The following is a 16479-nucleotide window of genomic DNA, read 5'->3' as shown; positions in this document are numbered from 1 at the left end:
AATTTATCATAATAATCATACGACCATAGAATACAATTTGGTCATAAAAAACCAGGAAAGGAGACTTACTTAGACAAATGGTCAAAAAAATAACGTTAGTATTAAGTTTTATAGTGATGATCGTTATTTCATAGCAAACTGTTAACTTCTATCGGTATTAGATATTATTGTACATCCATTAATACTGTACGGCACGGAAGTTATTATTTCACATCCATGTAATGAAATGATTATAGTGCAATATGATTACAATTGATAGTATGAAGGTACTAGCTCTCGTTCTATATAGCGGGTGCGCCGCGCGCGGTTTCATGACAAATGGCGCAGCTACAGGGCGCTCCGTTTATAATTCGTTTTTAACCGTCGCACGTTCGCGAGAGCCGCAATTTAGAGGTAGGCTAGTGCACAGGGTGTTCCGTTTTTTCTTTTCCGGATTTTAGGGCCGAAAGCTACAGATTTAATGGGTTTTGAAAGGTCTGCGCTGTGGGGTTTAAATAGGATTTTATTTCCGCTGGTTTGATGCGATTTGCGCCTCGATAGGAAATAAGGTTGGTGCGAATATGCGACTGAACTTAAATTGAAAAGTATACACATGAACTGAGTCTGCTTAGGTGGAAAATTATACATTAAACGGTGATGTCAAAAACATGCAAATATGTTCTACGCATACAACAATATTGAATTTATAAGTGTAAAAAATATACGAATGAATGATGAGAATATTTATTGATTAATATAATTTAATGATTTGTTGACTTAAAAAAAAAAAATATGCATTACTAAAGATCTTCATTATTGTAAAAAATTGTGCAGCACTGCAGCTATGAGTATATTGTTAGCTATTGACGAACATAAATAACTGACCTGCGAGGTGATTTTGTAAAAAAATCATGGTAGGATTACTCAAATGATCATCGTCAAGTCTCGTAAATGTCAATTATTATTTATTTTAATTTTAATGATGTGACTATGTTTTTCATACAGAATCTCAAAGCAACATTCTTTATTGTTACAAGATCCACCCTGTACATGTTAAGGGTCCGCTCTCAGGTCGATATTGAGCGATGGGGCGCGAGCACGCGATGCGTTCATTTGCGGGTCAGCGCGGGCCGCCCTGGGCCAGGGCTGGGGTCACTCTATACTGACGAAAACGAACGAACGACATCTGTCGTGCAGTCGATGCGTTTAATACAACGAGATTGAGTCGTGGATCGCGCAGCGGCGCTTCGAAACTTCGTTTTTCGTCTGAGAGAGTGACCTCTCTGGCTAGGGCTGGCCAGGGCTGAAACAACAATAAGTTCGTTAAATTAGGTGGTCTGTATAATTTCGACTCGCATATCATTGCGTCCTGTGAGCTAGCCAGAAAAGCTAGGATAATACCTAGCTTGTACTGACTAATAGTGGACATATCAATCAAGTATCATATTAGTGATACCATTGTAACGTGATGGCGACAACGTTGCCTGGTTTTCACTTTCACTTATAATGACGATGAAGTTTTTTTTATCATACACTACCCAACACAGCAATTTTAAACTAGTTTAAAATAATGGTGAAACTATTAATGAAACAAAAGTAGGTGAAGTATCGTTGTACCTATTTTTTAACCACATTGCACAATCCTAATAAAAAGCGACCTAATATGCAGGAGTGTTCAGTGGTCGAGTACATGAGTAGTTCGTGAGTACTGCAGTATTCTGTGTTCTCTGTTTCGTTATTCCCATAAACGAGTGGAAGGTACTCGAGTAGAGATACTTTTGGCATACAGTATGTAGGTATAATGACTCGTCTACATAATTATATCCAAATAGCAATATTATTCTTTGAACTCACATTCTATTTATACAGGGTATTGCAAAACTAAGTTTAAAATACCGTAGATATTTTTTTGTTGATTCAACATTCTTTCATCATCCATCCTTTTGCAACATCCTGTATTTTAAGTTATTCAAGAGATCCATATTTATTTATTTTTATCATTAAAAAACCTACGCACAGCCTCCCGTCCCATCCACTGCGACCGAATGAGAGTGACTGACACCGGGGAGGCCGCCGCGGACTTATAATTCAAATTAATTAATTTAATTCCGACCACACGATATCTGTCCGACCCAGCTATTGTCGCCGCCGCCGTCGCCGCCGCCAGTCAACGCAGGCCGGTTAGGAAAAAATAAAAAGTTCGCGGATATTTTTTTGAATTTAGAACGATTGCGTGTTCTCTATTTTGATATGTAGGTATATTATAAGAACAGATCACATCTTCTATTTTTAAATTTGATGAAGTTTTTCACTCTTAGATAGTTCTAAATTAAAATAATGTTTTCATAATTTAAGTACTTAAACGTTTCAGTAGGTTAATTGTTTAGATTATTTTTGGGTTAACAAATCACAAAAACATATAAAGCCCTGTAATCTTTATCGACGTAATATATGTTTTTTCCACCGGAACAGAGGAGGCTGCTGGGGGAAGGGTCAGGGAGACCCGGAGTAGTCACTCGCGCCACTGATCAAACAGATCCTGCTCCTTTAAAACACTTTTTTTTTTCAAATCGTTAGACTAGAGTCATACTTTTGATAACTTACCATTTTTACTAGCACTTCAACATTAATAAACACTCATACATGAACATGGTAATATAATGAACTGTATGAGTATCACGGCGTTAAACATTCACTTAACTTATTTATAATAATTCAAAACTGTAAGTTTAATTTAAAAGTTTGAAGTTTATAACGTATGCCGCACTTTCGTAGCGGCGGCGTAGCGCGTCGTAGCGTCTCGTAGCGAGCTCGTAGCCCGTAGCCCGTAGCAGACGTCCCATGAAGGACCGACACGGAAATACAGCGCTATTTTATCGCACATTTCATCCTTTAGAATTCATAGCGCAGGAAACATGCTCCCAACTTTATGTTTCCTCTTATTTTAAAATCACTTTATATTTAAATTAAATAATTTATTTAATTAATTGAACGTAAACACCCGTACAATGAGCAATGAAACCAACTGCATTACATGCTTTCACCAAGTCTACCGACTCCATTAACGGAAGTCGATAATCCAATTTACTTCGATTCCGAAAGCACATCCGCATAATCACTGCATCGGATAATAAAAAAAACTGTAATCAGCCGTCTGTATGGCAATGACCGTAGCGGCATCGCAACATTGACCGCACCGCACCACGTGCGAAACTAGACGCTTTCCGGTCTCGCGTCTCTTTCTTTCGCTGGCATTTTCCGCAGTGAGTTTCCACCCTTCCCTGTCTAGTGTGAGCGCTGTGAGGCAGTAGGGAAGCAGTCAGTGTGCGGCGCGACCCCGCGGCGGGCGGACGTGTGTCGAGGCTGCGTGTGCGAGCGCGCGCGTGTCTACAATTTGCATAGACAACGTAAACTTTCGTGCAACTTTTCGTTCGCGGCTTAGATTGATCGTTTCGGCCGGACCATGCTCCTCGTGTGAGCTGCCCCAGTGGTGTATAGCTGCATTCACTATACCGGCGGAGTTTTATAGTTTAATACAGCGCTAGTGTTAGACTTTACGACTCTATGTTAAGCTGTAAATTATTGCGCAGGTACTAAAGTTGCGTTCAGGAACTTTAAAACTGGTGTTGCTAAAGTGGTTTTATTATAAAGTCGGTGGTTGTGCTAAGTGGATGATACAGTGACTTGGATCCATTGCTCTCGCAATTGATATTTGTAAGTATAATTTTATTTGGAAATTTATTCATTTATTCCATTCAAATTATCAGATATTGTGAGGAGTTCCGAGATATTGTGATGAGTTTTATGTACAAGTTATTTAAGTGAGTTTTTGTTAGTACCTTTATATCGACCAACCCGCACTTTAAGTTGTGTGTTGGTCATCGGTGCTCGTTCGGGAATAGCTAAATATTTGATTGAATTTTGAGTTCTGTGGCTACAGACATAGAATAGCGTAATTATGTATCAATGTTATCGAACTAAAAATAAATACTAAGTTAAATTAGATCGATTCGACAAAAGACGCAGAGGTTAGAGTAACACACTTCCTACATACCTACAAAAAGCCTGTTTTTTTTTACAAATCCCAAATCATAAATGTTATAGGTAGTTAAGCGCCTATTTAAAAAAAAATACTTGTACCAATTATTACATAGATCAAATTATATCCGTCGTCATAATTATAGCGGAGGAAGCACTTTTATATGCAGCATAGGTTTGCTACAAAAAAAAGCTTCTTCTACCCGCGTTTAACTGAACTACGATTTTTTACCTGCGGTGTTAGAAAATAAGTGGTGTTCTGCCATTTTCTCACACGAAAAAAATAATACGGTGCGCGCAACTGGGTGGAACACCCAGGTGAATAATAATTTGTTTTTGCCCAAAAAAGTATTCTTTTCGTAATGTTTAAAAAAAGCAGCGCACAACGCTTCCTAATTCCGGGTAAACTCTAGTGTAAAATGCAAAAATTTACGTTTACTTACGTAGCTAGGTATAGATGATGCATAGATCTCTAGTAGTAACTATGAACTCAAAAAAGGGAAACATCGAAATCCAATTTCGCTTTAAAAATTTAAACGGTAACTAAATAGCCTATTTATAACATGTTCTTATAATCTTAGCCGATTACGGGAGCTATAGAAACTGTAGTGGCAATATTAAAAACCGGCCAAGTGCGAGTCGGGCTCGCGCACAAAGGGTTCCGTAGCTTAAATCAACCTATCTCAAAAACTATAAGAGATACTTTGATCAAACCAAAAATCGTTGAAAGAGTTAATTAGCATGCATCACCTCTATTTTTTTTTAGAATTTTATACCCCGTAGTTATAAAAATAGAGGGGGGGGGACATACTTTTTACGACTTTGAGAGCTGATATCTCAAAAACCGTTCACTTTAAGAAAAATGTTTTTTAAGAAAACTTTATATCATTTTAAAAGACCTTTCCATTGATACCCCACACGGGTATGTACATCGAAAAAAAAAAAAATTCATCCCTCAGTTACATGTATGGGGGGCCCCACCCCCAATTCTTTTTTTTACTATTTAGTGTCATATTTTTGTAGCGGTTCATACAACACATATTCCCATCAAATTTCATCACTGTAGTACTTATAGTTTCCGAGTAAATCGGCTGTGACAGACGGACAGACGGACAGACGGACAGACGGACAGACGGACATGACGAAACTATAAGGGTTCCGTTTTTGCCATTTTGGCTACGGAACCCTAAAAAGTAAGATACAAATGACGAAGATGATAATTTTCAGGCACATACAAGGCCTGAGAACCAATATTCATCTTAAACATGAAATGTAGAGCCAAACACATAGAGCCGTGGTGGAATGCTCGATAAGCCATGCCACTACAAGTACTACAAAATGGCTGAGTGTTATGTTCGGCATCCACTCTAAAGTAAACATAGACTTATTGTTTACTTGACGAAAGTTTTACAGCGTAGAAGCTTTTAATTAAAACAATATTTATTGGATCGCGAGCTTCACATTGTTATGCTTGAAAGTTTGGCGAAGTGTGTCTGTGTATGTGTTAGCGTCAAGCGAGCGAGCTATGTTTATCCTCGGTAGAATAAGAGGGGCGTTGTATGTTTGACATGTATCCGTGTGGCTGATTTATACATATACATGAAAGGGGATTGAACAAACCAATATAGTATAGTTTTTATACGTGAAAACTTACTGACGAATGCCGATTTTGGTTTTCCAAGGACTGGTCCTTAATGTTCCTCATCCTTTCACTATTTCTGCCTGTCTATGCTCGTTTCACCGGACCACAGGCTAAGCCAAGAAATACTTTTCTTAAGTTCGATATTCGTGTACCCAACTACCCACTGAAATAAATGTAAGATCGTATATTTAATTCAGTTGCCAACGATTTACAGTTTCAGGCTGTAACGAGCTTAGGGGCTAAGTGGGAGATATTTCCTATTAGTTACCTGTCGGCCGCACAGTTCTGGCCTCTATGGAGGTCTAGAACTTAGTGTTTACCTGGATACTAGTTTAGTAGTTACGGGGGACAGGTACTTTATAAGATGTGGTACAATATACTACACTTTATAATTCAGTATCTTTATTTGGAAAGTGTATCTTATTTATTTATAAAGTTTTGGATTATTTCAGTGTGATACTTATTTTTGTAGCCCAGTGTAGGTTGAACTACAAAACTAGGAAAATAATATTATTATGTAAATTCCAAACTAATAAACTAATATTTTTTTAAAATAAAATGTGTTAACTAATTTTATAAGGATAGTTCGTCTTTGCCTTGGTCGGTGGATTATTATGAAATAAGTATAACCATAGCATAGCATTTTTTGTGTATGTATTTGTTTTGTAAGTACTACGCAAAGGAGAAAATATTTCCTGTTGCAATTTCCTAAACACAGACCATTTCATTTTGCATTTGGCGTTCAAAAACACTTGCAGCATCTGGGAATATTAATATTGAGTCCACGCGAGTGCCTTATTCTGAGTTCGATATATTGCGAAGTAATATTTGTACGGGGCCCTCTGAAATGAATCGTAAACTTGAAGCGAAGCTATTCGCTCGTTGCGGACGATTCTACTAACTGACGACTGCAGTCATAAAATATTATTTATATTTAAATATACTGATCTAATGTTTCTTTAATTTATAAATAAAAACATTAAAATATCACAAGCATGAGCATTTTAAACACCTAAGACGTTATGAGTGACCCTTAAGAGTGGCAGTTTCAAAATGTAACACGTAAGTACATAAGGCTTACATTTTATATAACACCCAGTTTTTTCTACATTTTTATATATTAGGCACATATTTCGTTTTGTGCGGTAATAATTCTGATACGCTATTAAACTAGGTACTTCATTCAATATTACAGACGGCGTCATTAAGCTAGCCTTTTCCGTTTTGGATTAATTTGGAGATTTTCTCACTGGAACTTTTTCATTTCTCGTGAGTTTAGTATCTGTGATTCACATTCTCCCAGCGTCACCTCAAGCGACCGTACAACGCTCAATCTCAACTAGTTTCAGCTTGAACTATTTCGCTTAACTTTTAACACTGAATTCGGCCCGAGTCGCTCGCTCCGTTATCTTTCTTCTAGAACTACTTACCCGCTAACTATTGTTCTAGTTAATACTTGGACTTTTCGGTGCGAGAATTTCGTATAACACTTTTGGTGGTGACTTCGAGTTGGTGTGGAGATAAATCGTCTTGTGACAGTTACTCTATCTGCCGGTTAATGGAGGTTATGTACTTTCATACTTTCATATGATTATGACGGATTCTAACTTTATTCAAATAATTATAATACTAAGAAATAATAATAAATATGAAATTAAGACACGACCATGTTAAGTCGGCCTGCATTGTTCTATGTAACTAACATTTATTGATTAACGACAATGATAAGCATTGACTCAGTATATTTTATAAAATTAACGACACATTATCGTTGAAAGAGAACAATGCCAGCGTTTATCTCACACAGTAGACGCTAGACTAGTGTCGTGTGTCGAGCGTTTATACAGGGTGCATCCACCGGCCATCCTATACGGAAGCCATACACGACTCACTAGCTTACGGACTGTGCATTACTCATCATGACACCCTGATCTATTATATATTTATGGAAAAAATATGAATTAAATGCAATAATAAGGTGTTTCTTTATAGCTCAGTCTTTTATATTATACATACGAATCAACTACGGTCTGAATATCCGGAAGGAGCAGAAAGTGTACACGATGTATACGTGTGTTTTAATTGTATGATAATAATATGTTGGGACATCTTGAACACGGCCATACGTCTCATCCAAATGGGTATAGGACAGCTGATATATTTACATAGGTAGATACATACATAATAATGTTATACATACATATAAACACTCATGAACCGAGTCCAAATATCAACTCCGGCTGGGAATTGAAACCGGGGCAGTCAGGGTCACCAACAGCTACACCATTCGGTCGTCAATAGTAGTGATCAGTTGGGACGAGCCCGTTTCTTCGCGTTTGTGACACGAGCCGCGGCGTCGCTCTAATGATTACAATTAATCCACTCCAATTGTTCCCGTTCTATTACGTATTTCAACAAAAGGGTTCATTCTTCGTTCGTCTACGAAAATAGGCGATCAATGTTAGAGACTACGAGAGAATTGAGGAGCCTACAGAAGGTCTTGGTACTACTACGTGGTCTGTACTTATATGTATACTTATTTATTGAATTTTTTATTGTACAAATTTAATATACTTGTATGTATAGCAGAGCCCCATTAAATATATTATTATGTGAATCGTGACTATAAATTTAATAACCAATAAGTAATTCTAGAAGATTTACACATTGATATGTAATACATCATTATTGTACACTGAAGAATGGTCAATGGACAATCCGATCTAGGGCGTGTCATGTACAAAAATATATAAATATTCTACAGCAAGAATACAATAAATTTCGTAAAATATTAGTCCTACATGAAACTTTAGAATCACATACTTTACTTATGACAACTGCCGAGCCGACTCAGATTTGAATTCCCGCATGGCATTTATTAAAGAATTCATTACATAAACTCAGGAAAGAGCGCTATTTGAAATGCTAAACAGATACTCGTACAGCTAACATCGCACAAGCATGCATCGTCAAATACTTTACCCGTCTGTACAGAAACGGGTATTATCAATAACCACTCTGAACCCGTAAAGTTACAAAGTTATAAGCTATTGTGATGGAATAAAACTGATGGAGATAGAATCACTTTACCCATTTGCTTCATTCACTACATTAAGTTCCTATAATAAAATCATAAAGTTCCCCTACTTTTGGAATCCTTTTAATTTAAGGGGTCGTCCGTCGCGCGTGTAACTCGGATAATTTCGGCTCGATACATGCAAGAATCGATTATCTGCACGCATCAAGGGTATCGATTCTTGGGCATCACCGCTCAGATGCGCGGTTGTTTTCAATAATAAACATTTTGTTTATGTGTCTGGCTTCTGGCTCGAGCCTTCGCTTGGAAAAGTATTCGGATAATTTTCGGTCCCTATCTTGGGAATTGGATCTTGCTATTTAAATTATGAAGACGGTACGATAAATACCCTGCTGTTTCGGCTACGTATTTTGTTTTAAGTGCATTGATTTTTTGTTCTTCAGTTATTAAGATTTGAATAAGTTGAATGCAATGTTTTTCGGTATGTACTTCACTCTGTTATATCCCTCCTCATCGGTACCTAGATACAGATATTACAACAACAATATACACGACTAACAACATCTCATTTGCGGCCAAAACTGATTAAACCCAGTTTCTCTCTACGATTGCAAGCAAACATTGCTATCTAACCCTTAATGCTACAACTAAATCAACAGTAAGAATATGCCAGCTGGGTCTGCCAGACCGCGGCATTCACGGAACTAGCACAAGACGGGTTAAGTAAGACTTTAGGTATAATATTAATAATAACAGAGGGCCCGAATATCTCAAGCCCCGGGACGAATTATTGCCGGAATTCCGAGCCTCGAAAGGGAACCTATAAAAAAATTATGACGCCACAATTTTCTCCGTTCAAGCCATTTTTATTGTGGATGTTTTATTTTGCTATTACTATATAAGTGCCGTGCTGGTGAAGTGAGGAGAATGTAGGTGAAAACAGGGCCACAAAATATATTTTGTACATTTATTACTTATTATTCATACAAGATACTTGTACCGAGACAAAAAATAGCGTTGTTTTATGATAATAATTTCTGGCCCGATGGTATTTACTTCAGGAAATATTTTATTTTTCGACAAAAAAAAGACTCTGACACTGAGATAACAAAACACAACGCTTATGGACAGCAATTACGTTAGCAAATTCATAACTTTTAATTGTAAATCGGCGAAAAGATCCTCGGAGTGCATTATTGATCTATGCAAATCGGCCGATATTATTGCACTTCAAGAAACTTGGCTTATGCCACATGAGCTGCCTACACTTGGGAACCTCGACAAAGACTTCTGTGCTACGAGTAAATCAGCAATGGACCCCGGCATCCTCCTCCGTGGGCGTCCTTATGGCGGAGTAGCCATTCTATGGAGAAAAAGTGTTTTTCCGTGTGTGTCTGTCATCACTTGTAGAAGTGTGCGCCTGGTTGCTATTAAAGTGGACTTGTGTGACCGGTCATTCTTAGTTTTATGTGTATACATGCCTACGGATAGCAGTGACAACTTGATAGAATTTGTTGATTGTTTGGGTGAAATGAGTGCAATAATCGAAAATAATAATACAGAGTCAGTGTTCATACTCGGGGATTTTAACGCTCATCCTGGTGAGTTATTTTGTAATGAACTGTTAAACTTTTGTTGTGACCAAAAATGGGATTGTGTGGACATGTCGCTACTACCATCTGACACTTACACATTTATAAGTGAGGCCCACGGGTGCAGGCGCTGGTTAGACCATTGTGTTGTGACAAATGCTGCGCAACAAACTGTATTAAACGCTAAAGTACACTATAGTACATTTTGGTCAGACCACTTTCCTTTAGAAATAGAGTGTAATATTAATGTAGTAAAGCCTAAAATTATCTGTGATAATAAATTGTTGTCTAATATGGTTATATGGGGGGAGAGGGATACCGTACAAATAGAAAAATATAGTGAGATCTGTGATAAATTACTTAGTAAATTAGATTTAGAATCAGAACTGTGCCACTGTGGTAACAATATGTGTTTAGATACGGGGCATAGAACATATATAGATAATTTTTATCATAGTATTGTAAACAGTCTTTGTGATGCAGCTACCTCTAGTCATAGTCATAGCGTACCAAAATTACGCAGAGGCAAAACTGTTACTGGGTGGAATAAATACGTACGCAGCGCTCACAGGGAGGCTCGACTTTACTTTCAGCTTTGGGTACTACATGGTAAATCGTCATCGGGTTATTATTATGATAATATGTGTCGAACAAGAAGCACATTTAAAGCCAAACTTAAATGGTGCCAAAATAACCAACTACAGATTAAAATGGATATAATGGCCAGTCTACATTTTAATAAAAACTTTGGTAAATTTTGGAAAGAAACCAACAAGTTGAACCCTAAGTCTAGCCTACCTGTCAGTGTCGACGGTGTAAGCGAGCCTAGGCATATTGCTAATCTTTTTAAAGAGAGTTTTATGGTAAATTCGCCATTAGGACCTTCCGGACATGGGGCGCCTCAGTCAATGCTCAATGCTGATGCCATAGCGGAGCCCGTGCTAGTGCGACCTGATGATATAGCTTCAATCTTGAAGATGATGTCTAGAGGAAAATCCCCGGGACACGATGGCCTCAGCATAGAGCATTTTCAGTACGCTGGTGTTCATATTACAAGACTCTTGTCATTGTTATTTAACAGCTGTATAAAACATTCATACCTACCAGAGGACCTAATGAAAACTATTGTGGTTCCAATAATTAAAAACCGAACTGGAGATGCCTCAGACAAAAGTAATTATAGACCTATATCGTTGGCAACCACAATGGCAAAGGTATTGGACAGTGTGCTGGACAAATATCTTGGCAAATGTATGAATCTACATGATGGTCAGTTTGGGTTCAGGCCGGGTCTATCTACGGAGTCAGCTATTCTGTGTTTAAAGCACACCGTCCGCTACTATACCGATCGAAAGACGCCTGTATTCGCCTGCTTCCTGGACCTATCCAAGGCATTCGATTTAGTGTCATATGACATACTGTGGGATAAGTTAGCCAAGGACACAAAACTTCCTTCAGAACTAACTTCTTTATTTCGCTTCTGGTATGGGAATCAGACGAATGCAGTCAGATGGGCAGGTACATTATCTGACATGTACAGGTTGGAGTGCGGGGTAAGACAGGGAGGGCTGACGTCACCCAAGCTCTTCAACCTGTACATGAATGGCTTGATCGAGGAGCTCAGCAGCGCCGGTGTCGGATGCTCAATTGATGGAAATTTCATCAATAACATCAGCTACGCGGATGATATGGTGCTGCTGTGTCCTTCGATTAGTGCCCTTAGAAAGCTGCTCTCAATTTGCGAGTCATATGCGGCGACCCATGGACTTAAATACAACACAAAAAAGAGTGAGCTCATGTTGTTCAAGGCGGGAAGGACGTCATATGACTCCATACCTTCAGTCTCACTCTGTGGCTCTCCTCTACCGAGAGTAAGCCAATTTAAGTATTTGGGTCATTGGGTCACCGAAGACCTCAGTGATGACCTAGACATCGACAGGGAGCGCAGGGCGCTGGCAGTTAGATGCAACATGCTGGCCCGCAGGTTCTCACGGTGCACAGAACCTGTTAAGATAACACTGTTTAAGGCCTTTTGTCAGTCGTTCTACACGTGCAGCCTGTGGGTCAACTATACGCAGAAGGCCTACAGCGCCCTGCGAGTACAATATAATAATGCTTTCAGAATGATGTTGGGGCTGCCGCGGTTCTGCAGTGCTTCAGGAATGTTTGCTGATGCCAATACGGACGGCTTTCACGCCATTATGCGTAAAAGAGTGGCTTCCCTGATGCACAGAGTCCAAGGCAGTACCAACATCTTCCTGAAAGATATAGCTGGCAAGTTCGACGGCCCTATCCTGACTCATTGGATGAGGCTGCACGTCATCAGCCGGTGAGGCGGGGTGTGGCGGGCGGATTTGTTGTTAACTACTCGTATTATTATTTCATTTATTATTGTGTATGTGTGTCAGTGTATTGTTAGTGTATAGTTATTTGTAATGTGTGTTGTCAACATTAGATTAGGTTAGTATTTATTAGTATTAAGTATTTACTGCATTTGTATGTTTGTATTTGTTTGTTTTATGTGTTATGTTTTTGTTACCAATGTTTTATGGACGTGGTCTGAAATAAAATTTTATTCTATTCTATTCTATTCTATTACAATAGGAACGACAAGGTTAAGAAAGGTTAGTTATACTATGTAGTAAACCCCTTGAAATTACCTGAACCCAGGGTACCATTAAATTTTTTTGCTTGTTTTTTGTGCTGGTCACCCAGCTGACACCGAGCTGGCGCCGCGACCGCCATTACTCATTGTAATCCGCCGCTTTACTTTAACCAGATAGAGATTATTAAATTACCCCCTATTTGCGTGTAGTTTTGTACCATATGTGATAACGATTCAATTTGTGTCCTTCTGTATTAGTTTTTGAAGGCCGTATACATCTATATGCTTGATAGAAATTGAAACTTAATCCAATTTTAAACCCTCGATTTGGAAACGCAAAACACGTTTCTAGAAAATATTTGCTTGCAGAACCTTGTCCTCGATTTATATCGCCAGTTTGGTGACCAACATTTTGTCAGCTTCACATCTGAGAAAAAAATGTTCAGAAGAAGTATGGAATGCTACCAATAGCTAGCATGCTTACGTACATAGATTTACTTAAGAAACTATGCCCATTATTAATTATATGAACAAGAAAATTACCTATATTATATATGAGTATACACTTTCAGTCGTGTTTCAGAGCGGGAAATTCCTTGGCAATTAATGTCTCGTTCTAACTCGAAGTGGTATTGTTGCCTCTGAGGTGCTGTTAAAGAGAATTAAATTAAGCATTTTATGATTTATGCGGCAGGAAATTATGTTGTTTCGTTTCCAAGACACTCGCAAGGTAATGGTAATTAACTGTCACTGAAAGAAAATGAATTACACAGCACGCTTGTAACTAATTTGGTTATTTTGCCAAATTTCTGCGAGAGAAGTAATGAAACAAACACAATGTACGGTATATTGTGTCTATTTAATTATCTTCTAATTAATGTATATTTTATAACAACCCCCTAAAAGGGTTATTATACGTTTGAAATACCTGTCTGTGTAAAAGTAGTTTCAGAACGGATATTTTTATGGTGACAATATAAAAAAAACAAATTTTATTTTATTAAGTCTTCTGAAGTAGGTACCATTGATATTATTAACGCAACGTGTTAGACCCCCCTTTTGGTCCGCTCTACGTACCCCCGCCGGCGTCCAGCGGGTACTAATATCTTCCGGTACATCGCACGATCTTATAACAAGCGATTACTGACACAGAGTATGTAGCGTGACGTAGGTACCTAACTACATTAATTATTTATTATATACCTACCTTCTATATTCGGAAAATCTGCTTGTGACCCACTATATAGAGGTCACAACCACTTATTTATTATCGTCACCGGTTCACTATAAATAAAGACCCACGCACAACGAGTTGACGGGAGAAATATTGTTGAAATAGGACCAAATTCCGATTCCACGGTAGGGAAAACTGTGCTAAATAATAAACTGATAAATCACATGTTAGTTTAGGTTATGGAGGCTAGTCTATGCTGGCTGGTGTGTCGTAAAACTCACTGTACTAAAGTGTAATCTACAAATTGATCGGCCGTTGCTCGACCGGGACGCGGCGGATATAACCCATTATGTCCACTTAATTGAAACACATTTTCATAATATTTTTTACAGATTTTCACTCAGCAACCGTAGACAATTTATCTATATTTACATTATACCGCGCGCCATCACAACATCCGGCTAAAACGAGATTTTTCCGGTGTCGCGCGGAACCTTTGACAAAAACAATCACAATATGAAAACAACGGCCCAACAAAAACAGTTCTGTCGACCGAAAAAACTGCAGTTTTCTAACTTTAAAACTAAAACTAACAAATCGATGCAACAAAAAAGGCGGAACGACCATCTCGGTTCGTTAGAACGTGTGACAGTTAGAGGAGAGGAATATGAAATGGTTGAACGCGCGTGGAGCGGGGCGGAGCGGAGCGGGGAGGGGCGGCGCGGGGCGAGCCACCGATTTGAATATCGAATAATACTGATGAAAACATAACGGAAGTTTAGGACTATCGGGTACCTACGCACTTCCATCAGAAACTATACCTTACTTGTAGTCGATACGCAGTACCATAGTACACAGTTGTTGATTCCCGCTTCTTATTTAGCATCACCTTGAATCGCTAATAAGCCCAGCAGTATAATATGTTAGTTCTTTAAACGTTGAGACCTTCTCTAACTTTCCTAAAACGAGGAAATATAAATCATGGTTTTCAAAATCCACATTTACCCTTTACCCTGAGCAAGCAGTCCGGTCCTCAAATATTGACTCAAGCGATCACACCACTGCCCCTATTGGGGGCACTACAGGGGCGCGGGGGGCGCGGGGGGCGCGGGGGGCACGAAACTTCACGTGACTTCGTAAACTCGGTTACATTCCGTTACATCGTGGTGTAATATGTTGATTGTTGTTATTAGTCGGGTGTGCTCGTGGCTTGTTGGAGGAAGCCGCTAATCGATACGATGTTCAAAGTTTGCGACCGATTAACAATTTAGATCATGTTATGTTTGTGGTAATTTATCGGGGTAGTAATCTTTCTTACTTTCATGGCTATAAAAGGGGTACAGGATGCACTTTTTACAATACTATTACTTCAATTGAATCAATAAATAGCCTCTATCATGGTGTAGTAAGGTAAAATTAGCAAATAATTACTTAAATATGAATCGTCCGCCAATTATACCCAGTTCTTGATTCCGCAAATAGAGCATAATATTATTATGAGACGGTGTTATTTTAAGAGCCACCGGCCGCTAGTACGACAAAGTTCCAAGCTGCGTCTGCCGCTAAAGGACGCGGCCGCGGAGACTTCTTAACGAACTTTGTCAAACTTAGTGGAAATTACTGAGCGGACAGTATGGGAGGTATTTAATACGGACTTCAGTGGCCCGAAAATTTGATGAAACTTATGCTATTGATTGTAGATTTAGTAATAAGTCTGAAAAGGGACTTTTGGGAACTCCGTCACATGGAGTTCAAATTAACATGAATAGAATACACTTTGCACACACAAATGTGGTAATTTTCAACCGACTTCGAAAAAGGAGGAGGTTCTCAATTCGTCTTTATGTTATAATAACAGTCCCAAATCTTTTAACAGTTTCAGTTAAACGATTTGGGAAAAAAAAAAGGTGTGCTAGATATTATTCTAAAGTTAAATTAACTGAAATAATTGCTTCCAAATATCCCCTCCCTCCCCTAGCCCAATGAAGCTGTAAGCGGCCTCCCACGGACAAGGCTGTGAGGCCTCCGCATTAACTTATCTAGCAGCCGCAGGCTTCATCGCACGAGTGACCATCGTGTTGTGTACAGATCAATCAGAATTATTGTTGTTTCACCTCTTACTGCCAGTTTCTATATCTCTATCTATCCATAACTGGTAGTTACTTTCATACGATTTTGACATAATCAAAAGTAACAATATTTTTTTCTTATTGTCTTCGTTATTATCGGTATCGTTTTTCAAATTAGTCATCGCAACTTCGATAAAACATCTGAGTTCATTTCAAGATTTCGGAGTTAAGAAGACAAAGGTTAAGATGCCAGATCGAAGTAATTAAGTTAAATTTGAGGTTATTTCATAGGTACCTAAAATAATTCCGAACGGCCTATACGCGTTTGCTTTTGTTTTTTTGT

At 38.5% G+C, this 16479-nt stretch overlaps 2 protein-coding genes across 2 annotated transcripts in view; both read left to right on the top strand.

Moving 5' to 3' along the window:
- The first annotated feature begins 3315 nt into the window (after positions 1-3315).
- The window catches only part of LOC119693534, a 327707-nt gene continuing 314543 nt past the window's right edge, over positions 3316-16479 (top strand). Inside the window, exon 1 of the mRNA XM_048623073.1 lies at positions 3316-3693. The gene's annotated coding sequence lies outside the window, so the exon portion shown is untranslated. The remainder of the gene's footprint in view (positions 3694-16479) is intronic.
- On the top strand, positions 11821-12621 carry LOC119690759. The gene has a single exon (XM_038106498.2). The coding sequence runs from the start codon at positions 11821-11823 to the stop codon at positions 12619-12621; it is 801 nt and encodes a 266-aa protein (XP_037962426.2).

This window comes from Plutella xylostella, chromosome 3 (assembly GCF_932276165.1).
Source record: "Plutella xylostella chromosome 3, ilPluXylo3.1, whole genome shotgun sequence".
Classification (NCBI taxonomy): domain Eukaryota; kingdom Metazoa; phylum Arthropoda; class Insecta; order Lepidoptera; family Plutellidae; genus Plutella; species Plutella xylostella.
This window is presented reverse-complemented; position numbering and strand designations above follow the sequence as displayed.